The sequence below is a fragment of the Melanotaenia boesemani genome, chromosome 20 (assembly GCF_017639745.1).
Source record: "Melanotaenia boesemani isolate fMelBoe1 chromosome 20, fMelBoe1.pri, whole genome shotgun sequence".
Classification (NCBI taxonomy): Eukaryota; Metazoa; Chordata; class Actinopteri; order Atheriniformes; family Melanotaeniidae; genus Melanotaenia; species Melanotaenia boesemani.
Genome location: NC_055701.1, coordinates 11,206,509 through 11,221,346, shown reverse-complemented (window position 1 = coordinate 11,221,346; position 14,838 = coordinate 11,206,509). Strand labels below are relative to the sequence as shown.

The window sequence follows — 14,838 nt, the reverse complement described above, 5'->3', positions numbered from 1 at the left end:
CAGATTGCTATCAAAGAAAATTCATTTGTGATATCTCACAGCTGTTATCTTAAAAATGAGTGTACCTGAAGATGACTCCAGCCTCTCCAGTTTGCTCACCAACCAGTCCAAGTTGTTGGAGAACTGGGTGCAGTTGTTCCGATTCCCTCGGATTAACGCTGCTGCAAGTCACAAAAAAAGGTGAACATGAGTCAAACTTTAAATTAAAGAAGAGATTTGATTGATCCACACCAGCATATAGCCTAACATGACAGATAAACAATGTCATCCAAAGGTGGACGATACAAATTCATGCCAAAGACAGTTAAGTGAGAGGTCGTGCTTTGACACTCTTATACATATTAAATTTCAAAGGGTGCCTAAGATGCAATGAGGGAGGAAGACAAGGAGAAGACATAAACACAAGCGAGCAAACACGCTCAGATAATGTTTGTCCTCACAAAAAAGAAAAAAATGCAGGGTCATCCATTAGAGACAGAAAGAAGAAAGGAAGGAGGCATCCCAAATCTACTTAACGCTGCACCAGGTGTGTGCAGGAGAGAACGGGTGAGTAGACGTGGCTGGAACACTAATTTGAGCCAGGAGGTGAAATCAGCGTAAACAAGAGCGTGAAGGGCATTCTTGAAGAGTAGAGGGGCTTCTGTTTGGCAAGATTTTGCATCTGGCTCTTCCACTTTATCTCTTCACAAACGGGATATACACATATATCATGCTTACTAGCATATGTGTGAAAAAGAAAGTACACACTCTTACAATTTTAGATAATCTCTCATCCTGAAGCTGTCTTAAAATTAGGTCAATGCAACCGATAAACAACAGACAAGACAAGCAAGGACTTTAACATTTAACATGAGGCCTCAAGAATCCAAGATGCTGTTCTTTAGTTCTTTTGCCATTTAGAAAAATCAAGCCTGCTCTCAATTTCCTGCCAAAACATCTTTTATGTGACAGCTGATGAAAAGATGCGCATGACAAACATTGTGCCCATCAGATAGAAGACAGCAGGATTAACAGACAGAAAGGGAACGCAAAAAGATATATTTCTCCCTGCCAGATCACTTCAGAGAGATATGTTTGTGTCTGACGTAGCATATGGTTGCAGTGGAAAAGGTTAAAGGGATTTTTGGACAGAAGGGCTGACGACATTGGGCCGTAGAAGAATAAAGAGAATGGCAAGAACAAGCAAACAAATCAGATAATTGGACAGACAGTGATGAAAACTGACATTCAACTAAACTGTGCCAATCGGGGATGCCCACAATTGTGTGTGTGTGTGTGTAGGTGTGTGTGTGTGTGTGTGTGTGTGTGTGTGTGTGCATGGGGTTTAGGTTGACAGCTATTGTTGGGCTGATCCCACATGCTGCTACTCTACAAACAAATCTTTCACTGTAATTGTTTATAGTAGAGAGTTTCTTGTACATATCCATGTGTGTGTGTGTGTGTGTGTGTGTGTGTGTGTGTGTGTGTGTGTGTGTGTGTGTGTGTGTGTGTGTGTGTGTGTGTGGCATTGTCTGGATCAGCTTATTACCTAGCAGCTCATAGAGCAGGTTGAGAATGTCCTTCCAGGCTGCACCTGCCTCTGACCCGGCACACTCCCCGAAGTGGGCTGCACTGTTGTAGACGTTCAGACGGTCGATACAGTTGGACACAAGAGCCAGCATTCCCTAAAAATCCCACAGTAACCCAAGACGTTAACATAATTCTACAGTAAAAGGAATAAAAAATTACATATACACCATGTGTGTAACTATTAGAGACTAATCTTTATTTCTATGCATATTTTGTACTCAAAACTACATAAATGTGAATGCTTTTAAGGGTATACTTGGAAGTTTAACAAGGGATTAGTTTGTAACTATTTATGTTAAGTGAAAAATTCAATAGCCATCTTTCTTATCTCAGGTAAAATAGACAAAAATGAAAAGTGATTTAATTGATGGTGAAAATTTAAAGCATATAAAATGCCTTTCAGGCAGATACAACACTCCAAACAGCTGAACTATTGATGCATGAGCAACGTGCAATCAAATGTTTTTCTGCAAGCAAGGTCTCTAAAAATGTATGGGAGATTAAGAGACGTAAATCGGTGATAAAGACTTGAGAAATACTAAACATGATGTCACCGTGGTGGCAGTTTTTCTCTAGTGGCAAATATTTCACAGCTGCAGCCTGTAGCATCCAAAAGTACAAGTGCTCAGAGACATGGTGAAGGTTGATAAGGCTGAAACAAGTCCACCTCACATGAATGAGTCAAAAATTCAAGTCTCAAAATTGGATCAAGAAAAACTGAAGAGAGATTTTTCAGAAAGAACATAAAATGAGAGTGGCTGGAACAAATAGATGGTCTGTATCACTGCTGTGTCACTAATTGGCACTACTTTACTTCAGGCAGCAGGGTAAAAGAGAGGTACTGGTGTGGCTGCTATTATTAGGGATGAACACGAACGTTTTCAAGATGAAGATGGATTCAAATTAACTCTCAAACCTGCTGCCAATTTCTACAAGCTCCTAACTACAACACTTTTTGCATTCCACATGATCAAGTAATGGCATGACCCCAGTCCTTACCTGACATTAATCCCATTGGGAATTTTTTTGTCCTTCTCTAATAAATATAATTGCTTAAATCTACAGTGATAGGAGACAACGCACCTTTATGATTAGCAATTGGGAAACTGCGGCTGCTGTTTTAGCTAAAGTAAAAAATAAATATATCAAGAAACAGATCATTTTGCACACTTATTTATTACAACAAGCTCTCATTAGTATCAGTAAAATCTGCCTCCTGCTTTTAATTAGCTGACCATCCAAGCTGCAGCTCTTCCCTGTACCGTTAGGTGGTTAAACCATAGTGATTTATACAGTAAAGAAATATCTGCTAAGATAAGAAAGATGGATGGCGGTAAAAGACAAAATGGAAATTGGAGGTGATTTATGATGCCATGAAAAATCATGAGTCAGCTGTGTATGATGACTAATTGACCTTCTGAATGTAATATATTCAGGGTGGGACAGGGCATTTCTATTTTGGCCTATTATTTTAACACAGAAGTAAAACGAAATCATAAGTTGAAAGAAACATATACATTACATTTTACTGATTCAGAGTCATTTAAGATCTCTAATAAATTGGATGACAAGTCAAAATGAATGAAGGGTAATTTGGATACTTGACATTACAGGGCCCCTCAGTATGGCAGCAGGCATATCATAACTGATGAAAGCAATTTAGACCCTAAAGGCTTAGCAGGAAGCTTCAGTGCACTCATGCACCTCTCATGGAAAAGTTATAACACCAAAACTGCTGACACGTTCATATGCAGCACGACCAAACACTGGAAGGCAATGAAACACACCACAAAGGATCAATTGTTTTTGCCTCTCTCACACTTTTTCAGGATTGCTCTGCTGTGAGCTCAATCACACATGTGGTCATGACTAAAATTGCCTCAATCACAAGTCTTTACTCTGGGTTTGTAATATTTTGCTGAACTGTGGTGATATTATCAGCTGATATTTCAAGAGCTCCTCGTTTGCTACACTCACTTCCTGCTTGAAGAGGTTCTGCCTGTTCTTGAGGGAGCGCAGTTTGATCTGCCTCTCTTCATGCTCCAACTCAGCATCAGGGAGCTGGAAATAGGTGATGAGGTCATTGAGGGTTTGGAGTACCTCCTCGACAGGCAGGGCGACCAGTGCCCTGTTCTTAACACTCAGACAGTCAAGGTCTCTGTGATGGGAAGACAAAGACAAATATACATCATTTAGACACTTCCTACTGAGGTTTGTCATCTGGTAAAGCTTTAAAAGAAACGCTGATAGAAACCCTCTCATTGGGAGGCTGTGCAGACTTGGGGGTATTCAATGATGACTAACACGATGTTTAGCCCACAAGTTCATTCATGCTGAAATGCTGATTTCCGCTGACCTGCTAAAAATAGATCCCGACGTATGCGTGGGAGAGGTGGGGGGAGGGTGTATGTGTCACAGCCGCAGGGGAGGCTGACAGCCTCTCACATGTTACCACCACGAGTGCCCCTGAGCCTGACCCAGGGGAGAAGCGGGTCTTTCGATAATAAATAAAGGTAGCATCCACTTATGCACATCACGGCTCACTTTTTCCACAGCTGGCCGTGCGTAGCTATTACGCTGCTGCAGCGACTGCCATTCGGAGATGCATGACTGATCCACTGAGTGAGCTGTCTAGTACTTTGGCACCCCACTCAGTCAAATTCAGAGGCCCAGAGTGTGAATCTCCACATTCACAATCCCAAACTGTTTGGCCAGTGTCTGAGTCTGGGGTGCTTTGGGAAGTCAACATTTACTCCTCACCTATATATTTAGGGTTCCGTGGTAGCATCACAGACTCAGTTTTATCATCATTATCAGTGGGTACTAATATTAACTTTACAAATGGCAACGCATTTTGCAAATTACCCTGGTGAAGTGGCTCAAGACAAATGTGGACGGTAATTTGATTTGATTGGATAATTTGTGCAATCATATCACAGTGTGCAGAGGTGAGTAACACTGTAGCACAGTTTATTTACAGCTGCATACCTAATGAATCGATTAAAGAGTAGCGTGGTGTTTCGGATGATTCGCGCAGCGCGGGACTCTTCATGTTGACATCGCTGGAGGGTCAACCCATCATCCATGTGGCCCTCAGAATGTAGGCATGCCTTGAGAGGGACACAAAGAGGATAAGACATGCAATTAGAAGATATACATAAGAAGGGAGAAAAGGGCAAATAAAGGAAGTATTTAATTGAGACTCTTTTTTCAAGCATCCTCAAAGGGCACTGAGACACAAACACAGGTGCTGACACTACAGGCTATCTGGCTGTATTTATATGGAGTTCACGTCGTCAAACACGTTAAGTGCACGTGCGTTTTTTTCATTTCTGCTAGAGCAGGCACGGGACACAGTTTAGTCGAGGCAGACATAGAAACCAAAAAACAATTTTCCTGATCCAATCAACTCATTATCCTTGAAATAATTATCTGCTCTGAGAAATTTTACTCATTTATTCATTTTGCTTGTTTGTGTATGTGCTGTGCATCTAAAGATATGTAGCACTTGCGTGTGTTGCCACTCACTCTTCTCTTGAGGGGACCTAGACGAGCAGATTTGACATCAGGAGCCTGGTAGGAGAGCCACAGACCTGTGGCCACGTGCATGATGAAGCAGAGCGAGTCCCCATACTTAATCTCCGCCACCCCCATGCCCTCAATGTCCCGCTTGGGGCTCTGCTCCAGCTTCTCCTATACAGGGAAAAAAAGAGAGGGAAAAAAGCTGTCACATGAAAACCATGATACGAACAAGCACAAACAGCATGCAAATTTATTCTTAATCAAACCACCATCCAAATGTCAGCAGCATCTGCTGTTTATGGCTCCACCCAGCACAGTTAGAGGATTGTAATTGTCCTGTTTTTAAGCTCCGTAGTGGGCACAAAAAATCCAATGATAAATGACTTCAATTATATTGTATTATGCGAGCTTTAAATCCACTTTTTAAGGATCACTAATTGGATCACAATCAGTGGTCATATCTGGAAATGTCATTACACCAAGTACAGCTAAATGGTTGGTTCAGTTGCAGTTAGCAAATTCAACTCAATTAACCTCTATTGCATAGTTTTCATTGCACCAGTAACTCTTGTCATTTTCATTGTCCTTGACAGAAATGGGGATTTTCCAGCCTAATGATTGTGGGTGGGTCTTCTGCAAAGGTTTAGAGGTGATCTTTTTGATTTAACTAGGAAGCCTCTGGCTGATCCCGTGTAATGCAGGTCACCTTGAGGAACAGCAAGGGCTCAAGTGCACACATCTTGATGTGTGTTTGTTTCTTTCTGTGGTGTCCTTGCCTTTGAAGCTCTGAAGCAGAAGGCTGTGGCAACGGTGTCAGACCTCTCCCGGTCCTGCAGCACCAGCCCCCTGTCCTCAGTCAGAGCCAGGTAGTGACCGGTGGTCAGGTGTCGTAGTCGGAAAGGCTGGCCCCAGCGGATGTGGCTTCCACTCCAGCTGTTGAGTTAAAGCACTGACACATTAAAATTAGGCACACAATCAAGCAATCAAAGAGAGAAAAATGCTTTTTACGAGCATTCTGCTAATTAGTTGATCTAAACATCGTTGCCAGTGGTTAATTATCTAGCGTGGCTGTGGCTGAAACAAACGTTTTCTAATTATGTGCTTTGTCTTTGTTTAGGAAGTTCAAAGCAGAACAGATGTTACAAACATCATATGTGACTATGTAAAATAGGCAGGGCCAGAGATGTGAAAGAAAGAGGGACAGAAGGAACTGAGAAGGATTTAAGAAATTATATTAAGCCACAGGCAGAAAGAGGGAGGGATGGACAAATTGGCATTAAGAAAAGAAATAGAAGCTGTGGGATGGAAACATAAGAGAGTGATAAAAATAATGAAAAGGATATGAAAGAGGGCAAGACAGACAGGAAGGAAGAGCCCACCTGATTCGGAGTGGCTCCAGCCTCCACAAGGACCTTGCCTTGGCACCTGCTTTACCCGTCTCATAGTTGACTATCCTGGGGAGTACAGAGAAGCATGAGTGGGTGGTCCATCTGTGGCGGCTCTAACTGTGTAGCTGCCACTTACACTGTCAAGGTCATTCATCCTAGCTCTGGAGAAAACCACCTCTACACTGCAGCTCTCATTTGTCACACCGATACACACTGACAAGATGTTTGACTGAAACACACAAACACATGCTAACGCATGGGCTGTATTCACTCTGCCGACTACAACATCACATCATTCAAACAGAGACGCGTGTGCCCTGATAATCCACAGCTACACTGTCTATCAGTGATATGGGTGACTGGGTCCGAAGATAAAAGAAAACACTCATCACCCCGAGGTGACAGCTCAGTAGTGCTTGATCTGCCCCAGAAAAATGTACAAACTCTTAAGAGAAAGCTCCTTCTGCTGAATTTCAAGGACAACACAAGGGGAGAACCAAAGCTAAAATTATTATCTAATCCCGCCCCCATGTTTGCCATGCACTGTTCTAAAAATAGACACAGTGTGTGTGCATGTGTGTCCAAGAGGAAGCAGCACATCTCCTGGCACCTGGCTGATGTGTATGGGCTGTGCCCACTGTTTTGACCCACTTCAAGTCTTGTGTGCCATTTTTATTCAGCCTAACTTATCTGTGGTGACACCCTGTAGCTATACAGTAGCTAAAAATAGCATCAGCATCCATTTTGGCTCCCTGGAGAGCCAAGTGTTACACTCGTAAAAGGTGAGAGAAGCAAAGGCAACAGTTAACTTTCAGCTCTCACATGTGCTTTGCCATCAATTTAGTTCCAACTATCACACATACAAACACACACACTTTTGCTAGTATTCTAGATTGTGGCTGCACTGTTTTTTTCACCTTTGTTGCTCTTCACTCTGGTCTGATCCCGGGATGGTGACCACCTCATCATGTCCATGGAACAAGCGCATAACATGACCACCTAGTAGGTATCCTATTGGAGGAGGAAGACCATAAGGTTTAATTGTATTGACTTACTGTAAATTTTCCTGTTATATTGCTTTTTCTGAAGGCAATTCAACGTCCAGATCAGAGATGCATGTTGGAAAGATGGAATTTCTAGATCACAGATGTGTGCTACACATAAATTTCACAATTTACTTCTACAATTTTGGCAAACTTTGGTTATTCTAATATGGCAAGTAGTTAAAAGTGAGTATTTAAATTGCTTCAAGAGAAGAATTTCTAATACTTGGATGTTCTCCTTAACTAATTAGTGAGCCCCACTGTATTTCCATAACTACATTGATTAGGGAGCATAGTCCTTCTCAATTTTCACTCATTTGCTGTGTGAAGTCCACCTTCTTCTATGTTGCTGCCAGAGCAGATGGGATGAACGTTCCACAGAGTCTGCATAAAGGATGCATCCACCTGGATGTTGCCATTGGAGATGGATAGGTGCTGCAGGAAAGACCACAGGAGACTTATTTTGCACAATGTTGCACCAGACAGTACACTGACTAAGATGTCAACTGCTGTTAGTGAGTAAAACTTAGAAATTAAAACAAATCTTGAGATGAATAATCTGATTTTTATGGTATAAAAGGAATTAGAACCATGAATATAACACGGTAAGTTCTGTTGATTAAACAAATCTGACAAAGTGATTCATCATGGAAAGTGATGACGGCATGAGTTCAACTGGAGTTTAAAACCATCATTACTTGCTGATCCAGAAGAAAGTTCCAGTTTATCGCTGAGTACTGAAGGAGTCATAAAACTGACAGACAGATGCCTTGAGTGTTTTGTGGCATTTATGGCTTTAAAGCCTATGTAGTGGGCTTTAATGCAAGTAATGTGTTTATGAACTAGCGTGTTTAGCACAATGTTCTATTCAAAAAACTAAATTTGTGGCAGCTGTGTCCCAATCATTCCTTTTCCCTAGAGTTTCCATGCAGCCCTTAGGTGCTGAATGTCCCCACACACCACCGGGTTGGTGACAGCTGGGGCAAACTAACAGATTGACATGGATGATTGTAAGAAGATATAGGTCTATCACCCATGCCCTCAGCACAGTGTGTGTGTGTGTGTGGTTATTACCATCTAATTTGTGAATAACAGAAAACATGTTTTAAGGGTTAAGACAGCACCATTCTTTGATGCTAAGCTCATATGACGGTTGGTCTAATGCTAAAAGAAACGTTTTAACAGAAGAGGCTCATTTGAAACAGCACTGGCAAAAGTCTGAAGAAAACCAAACATTTCCAGTGCTGATCAAACTAGAAAACAAAAGTTGTTTGCTTTGCTGAAAAGACGTCATAAAGAGAGTGTGGCATGTGGTAAAAGGATTGCGATTTTACCAGAAATGTTGTCACATCATGAAAAATAGCGTTTCTCCTACTAAGACCTCTACATTATGCACATCCACGCACACATGCATATACCCCAGCTTAACTCTGAGGAATTAAAAAGGCAAACAGTAAACTTACAAGGTATCGCTCAGAGGACACACTGACAAGGATGAGGTCATCACCGATGCGCACTTTCTCTCCTTCTGATCTCTGTTTGGAGGCAGGGTGGATGGTCCACCAACAGGCCTCACCTATAATTTTAAACACACACATACATTTACGGAGCTGACCAGCTATGATACACTGGGCTTTTATCTATTTATTTATTTTAAGAAAAAGAAGTTAAAATACATTATTTCAGATAAAATTTGAAGAGTTGCTGCAGCAGTGTAAAGTATGAAAAAATAAATACAGTGAATGGGTCCCAAGAAGATATTAAAAGCCAGAGAATCAGCATAATAATCCACTCTTTAAAAAAACACCACACTGTGCTCAGAAGTAATCTATTATTAGTAATATCACTGCTAGATTACAGTCAGCAGAAATGAGGACTTTAGCACATGTGGATGAATGGTGGTAACAATCTTTAAAACTATCCTGAGGCATCTGGTCCTCTACTGTACTGCATAGTGCAGAATAAATGATAGTAACAAGAAAAAAGTGGGTTTAAGTATCAGGATGTAACAACAAGACTATCAAATATGTTGCCCAGATGTAATCACAACTGACAACATAGGCTCATTGTGTGTCTGCCATGCTCCATGGGGACAATTAACTGAGATGCTGAAAAAGAAATACAGTGAAATTCAGTCATGAGCAAATGAGGTGCAAAGAGAAAGATAAAGAGACTATAAAAGTGAAAGAATCAAACATAGAACAAAGACAGTGAGACAGCAGGAGCAAAAACTTCAAAAAATGGAAAAGGGGGATAAAATGAAACTGCTCCAGAGCTTCTTTTTTTACCTGTTGAATCCTCCTGTAGTCCAACATCAAAGGATAGCTTATCTGTTTGTGACCTTGATGTCTTCAAACATGCCAGGTACTGTGGTCAGCACAAACATCAAGCCATAAGAGACAGCACCTGGCACATTTATTCTTTTTTTCTCTTTCTTTTCCAGGTGACAATTATGCATAAATCCTGCTGCAATGATTTTATTTTTTTTTATGGTGGTTGTGTGTGATCTCTCACCATAGAGCTGAAAGAATGCCGCAGAAGGATGGCGTGTCCATAGAGTAGAGTCTTGTGCCCTCCGCTCTGCGCTGCCTGTAGAGATAATTCACACACACACATACACGTCAGCACAGGCTTCTCACAAAACAGCCCTAACAGTCCACCTTCAACTGCTTCAATCTCCACCCGACCTCTGACACTGAACACTTGACCTCAGTGAAGACCTCCTGGCCGATGATGGTGACCTCAAGCAGGGGGCACATATCTCCTGAGAAGGATTTTTTCCAATGAAGACATGCAATCGGACTCGCCACAAGAAGATGGTGTTACTGGCTCCTGTATCCTTGAGCAAACTGGATACGGGGTCATCTTTCCCGACTACAGGAATGTGGGAAGGATGCACTACTACTGTCAGTCTTTAGCAAGGAATGACAGCATTGTTTCTGGGGTTGGATTAGTATGGATGAGGGGGACAAATGGTTTCTCTACTGGGAGAGATGCAAACGGGGCAGAGAAGACTTTTGTTGGTTTTCTTCGGCAAGCAACTCCTATGTTACTCACCTTCCTTATGAGCCTCTAGGAAGCATTAAGGTAAGAAAGAGTGTCATTATTCAGAGAGAACCATTGTTCTCCTGAGTCCTTCTGCTTTGTTTTGATATTTAGTGGAAACATATGATCATTAACAAGTTAAGGAAAGGAATGAAGGGGAAACAAGTTAAATTGTTTTGGCATTTTTCAAAGCAATGTCATCAATATGACATCTAGACATGAGTTATATAACCATGCCAAACAGACACATTTAATGGAAAAAATGTCAAATTTAATTAAAACTGCAATCTCAGCAGGACACTGACAACATGTGTGCCAAATAAAGCATATTTTTGTTCTCTTAAATTTTATAAAATTACAGCCATCCAACATCTGAGAGATTCATGAAACATGGCTGTGCTATGTACAATTTTTCTATGATTATATTCATTGTGTTGCCTTTTCTCCTCCCCTCTTAATCTGCCTCGATTGGCTACTGGGACAATAGCCTGCCTGATTTGGTGCAGTTGTGTCGTGCAGACTGCAGCACTGGCTTCAAGGCTTCGTCTGTGCTGCTGGCTACTGTTATATGCTGGCTGAGGTACTGAGCTTAATGCGGCGAGGCACATCGATGTGCAATCACCTCCAACCAATAAAACTAAGTCTTATGCTCACTTCCAGCACTGGGCAGAACATTATCAGCAGGAAAACTAATCTTCTACAGGTGTAACACATTGCAACAAAAATCCAGTTCACCTCAGACAAGTGAAATGAGCTAAACTGTAACACCCTATAAATCGATAAACTAAAAGCGAAAAGATTTTTGGATTAGAGAGGGACAAAAAAAAGATAACAGGTCATGTATTATATGTTGTGTCCACAAATGACAACCTCATATCATTTTAGATGTATGACATTTTACCAACATCCAGCCTCCTGGAGTGTGAGCCCTGCAGCAGTTTATGTGTAGTTGCAGTGTTGTGGCTTCTCTCAGTAAACAAAACAGCAGAGGAACAGAAAGCAAATGAAGCTCAAGCAGTTCTGTCACTTAGAATAACTGACAGCATCAACTTGGCCTTTTTGACCGGCATATCTCCCCTAAAAAAACAGTTCAGCACTGGTAGACCCTGCGTTAAGTAAGGTTTGGCATTTACACTTGTTGCTTTGTGTTATTTTTGCAGGTTTTCAACATGTCTCATTGTTTTCCGGTTAAAACAGCATGAACAAGCCATTTTCTCCAGCCAGTGTCTATTGATAAGCCCATCTGTTCAAAGACATATTGATTTCAGAGCCTTGGCCTGAGACACATTCAGCCTCCACTTCCTCTTTAATGGTGCTTCCTCTAGTGACATTTCAGTGCAGGCGAAGAATGATGAATAGATGGACAATAATGAAAACAGATATATGTGAATGAGAGAGTATCCCAGTGAAAATATTTAATTCAAGCCATCTCAGGTCTGAAGATCTCCAGAGGAATTTGCTACAACATCAAGATGTGAAAGGTCTAGAAAAATATTATGGAGCTATTAAATACTATAATATTAAAGCCAAGCTGAAATGCAACCTAGCTTCTCCTTGTGAAATCAAAAGCAAAAATGCAAGAGAGCAGCATATAAATTGACATGTTGTTGACATGTTTTATGGTGTTAAAGTGGGCACATCACAGGTTAATTTTTAATGAATAAATCCCACAATGACATTTCCATAGTTCAGAGGTCTCAAAATCCCCAAGGGCCACTGTCCTGCAGGTTCCTAAATGCTTCCCTGCCCCAACACACCTGATTCAAATTAAATTGATCCAACAGCTTGTTGTAAAATTCTGCATAATGGCCTAATTCTTTTAGTCAGGTGCGTTGGAGTAGGCAAACATCTAAATCTTGCAGGATAGTGGCCCTTGAAGACCAGAGTTTGAGATTATGTCTAACTGATTTGTGTTATAATTAAATTTATGTATTACAAGTTGTTGTTTTTTTTTTTTTTTCCAAATATGGAAACAAGTTTTTATCCATAAACATTCAGAGATTTTGAGAACTGAAATCTGAGAAAAGGATGAGGGCAATTAAAAAATTCTGCTGGTTAGCTCAGTTGGCAAAACATCAGTTTCCCATGTGGGAGACCAGGGTTTGAATCCCCCAGAGGATGAATATTAACCCCTTCCTGTTCAGTCCTTAGGCTAGACTCTTAACGCTACTGCATAACGACTGTAAGTCGCTTCAGATAAAAGCATCTGCTAAATGACTGTAATGTAATTCGTGCTTGTTTTTTGGCTTTTTTTTTCTTTCAGAAAGTATTCTGCACTTTATTTTTATGTAAATCATATAATACTATCAACAACCAGAAAAAATAAATCAATTTAAAAAAATGCATTTTAAAAAAGGCCAGAAAAAAGCATTTGTTAAATGAATAAACCTATAAGTTAAAAACGTTCTTTTGAAGAGCCTTTTATGATTATCCTCAGCTTCCTTTTTTATCCTTTCCTTCCAGCTAGCTAACACATTCCACAGAAGAGTGGAACTAATGGTCTTGATGTCCATCATTCTGCTGCACTGTCCCCTGTGGTCAAAAACCTCTGGTCCTGACACCTTCTTTTATCTCTTAACTGGAGCTTTAAAACTGAAAATTTAAGGAGATTCTCATAGTCATTAGACACATTGCATTAATTGGTAAACATGGAAAAGCTGGGAAGAGTCATGCTGAGAGGTTTATTTGACCAGAGCACTTGTTATGATTTTATGTTTCATTTCACAAATGTTTGTGTCAGCTAAGCTATTTTCATCATCTCACTGCATCTCATATGGCCACTATGATTACAGGAAAATGCTGTGACAAATGAGAGCTTATCATATATGGTGGGCTGCACAAAATTAAATGATACTGCAATGAACATCCATCTCAATCCCCTGAGGACAAGACAAATGTTAATCGGATGCTAATCCAGCATTGAAGCTGCTCTAATTCTCGAGCAGTAGAGAGTAAGTTGAGAGAGAAATTATATTTGAGGAGAACGCTACTGGGAAGTCCATACAAAACCCAATCATACCCAACTACTCACATAGAGTACACAAATAATCCATACAATCATCAGTCATTTCAAAGCATTGGTTTAGGCGTGTGATAAATCATCATCTAATGATTTCCGATGTAAAGACAAATGTTAAGTGGTGGCATGTTAACGTGGAGAAACTACTGAAAAGCAATGAGGAGAGAACAGATGAAACTGTTAATTGTCACGTATCTACTGTGTCTTGCATGCATAAGGGATGAGAGGGGAATGGCATGAGTGGTGGACGTACCCATCGATCCGGGCCTCGTGTCTACCATGCGAAGGATGAAGATTATACACAGAAAATAGAAGATAAATATGGGAGAGTTACACATCTATCACAGCAATGCAAAGGAAGAGGAAGCAAACTTGCAAGAAGACAACAAATGAAACATCAGGAGCACAGAATACAGTGATGAATGAGCACTAATTACTAACAAATGCAACCGCAAGGTACTGATTACATGTTCAGATTTCCTCCACTCTTCTTTTTTGGCAGTTCTCAGAAAAGTCCAGCAATCCAAGACTACTTTCAGCTGCATGTCTTAAATATTAGATTCTTGTTTTAGCAATGAAAATATCTAACTCAATTGACTAAATAGTTCAGTCTTGATGTTATTCAGAGGGGGGGGAAGTGCATGCAGCAGTTGAGAAAAAGCTGCAGCAATGTCAGGGCATCTTCATCGTAGTGACTTGGACATCTCTGCAATCCAAGCTTTTATAATAGGGTCTATTGTACCTTATAATCTCTTTGCAGTGACTGAACATGTTAAGCCAACTTAGCTGTCTGTGTTCATTATAACCGCTTATTTGGAGCATCATAAAAAAGTGGGGCATACACATCATGACTTAAAGATGGCTTAAATGAGTTGAAGCATGGATTGTCAGTGTGTTTTATCTCTGCATGTGTTAGGATTTGTGTTTTCTGTCACTCACTCCTTCACTGTTCTGTCCGCTCTTGGCCAGCATCTCCTGCAGGGCCCGCACTGACAGAGACTGCTCCAGCACGAAGGTACAGATGCACAGGTCCGGAGGCACATACTGCAACAACAGTTAGTTTGGAGTTAAAAAAAAAAACATAAAATGACTTTACAATCTCATTAAGGAGTTTCTTTAGGGCCACTTTTATTTACTGTATAATTTCCCATGTTTCCTGGAGATTTCTGTTTTGTAGTTTCTAGCTTCCTGTGGGTACAAATTTAAATAAAAAAAAGCTTAATTTAAAGTTAGAAGATGTTAGATTTGTCCA

The 14,838-nt window shown here is 40.7% G+C and overlaps 1 protein-coding gene across 1 annotated transcript in view; it reads right to left on the bottom strand.

Moving 5' to 3' along the window:
• LOC121631195 (ryanodine receptor 3-like) overlaps nucleotides 1–14,605 on the bottom strand; it is a 77,734-nt gene extending 63,129 nt beyond the window's left edge. The window contains 13 exon segments of the mRNA XM_041971925.1: nucleotides 66–161; nucleotides 1,529–1,664; nucleotides 3,547–3,727; nucleotides 4,558–4,679; nucleotides 5,098–5,262; nucleotides 5,868–6,024; nucleotides 6,471–6,545; nucleotides 7,397–7,490; nucleotides 7,858–7,957; nucleotides 8,986–9,098; nucleotides 9,811–9,889; nucleotides 10,037–10,111; nucleotides 14,526–14,605. Coding sequence (XP_041827859.1) covers nucleotides 66–161; nucleotides 1,529–1,664; nucleotides 3,547–3,727; nucleotides 4,558–4,679; nucleotides 5,098–5,262; nucleotides 5,868–6,024; nucleotides 6,471–6,545; nucleotides 7,397–7,490; nucleotides 7,858–7,957; nucleotides 8,986–9,098; nucleotides 9,811–9,889; nucleotides 10,037–10,111; nucleotides 14,526–14,558 — 1,426 coding nt within the window. The 5' untranslated portion in view covers nucleotides 14,559–14,605.
• Nucleotides 14,606–14,838: the final 233 nt, after the last annotated feature.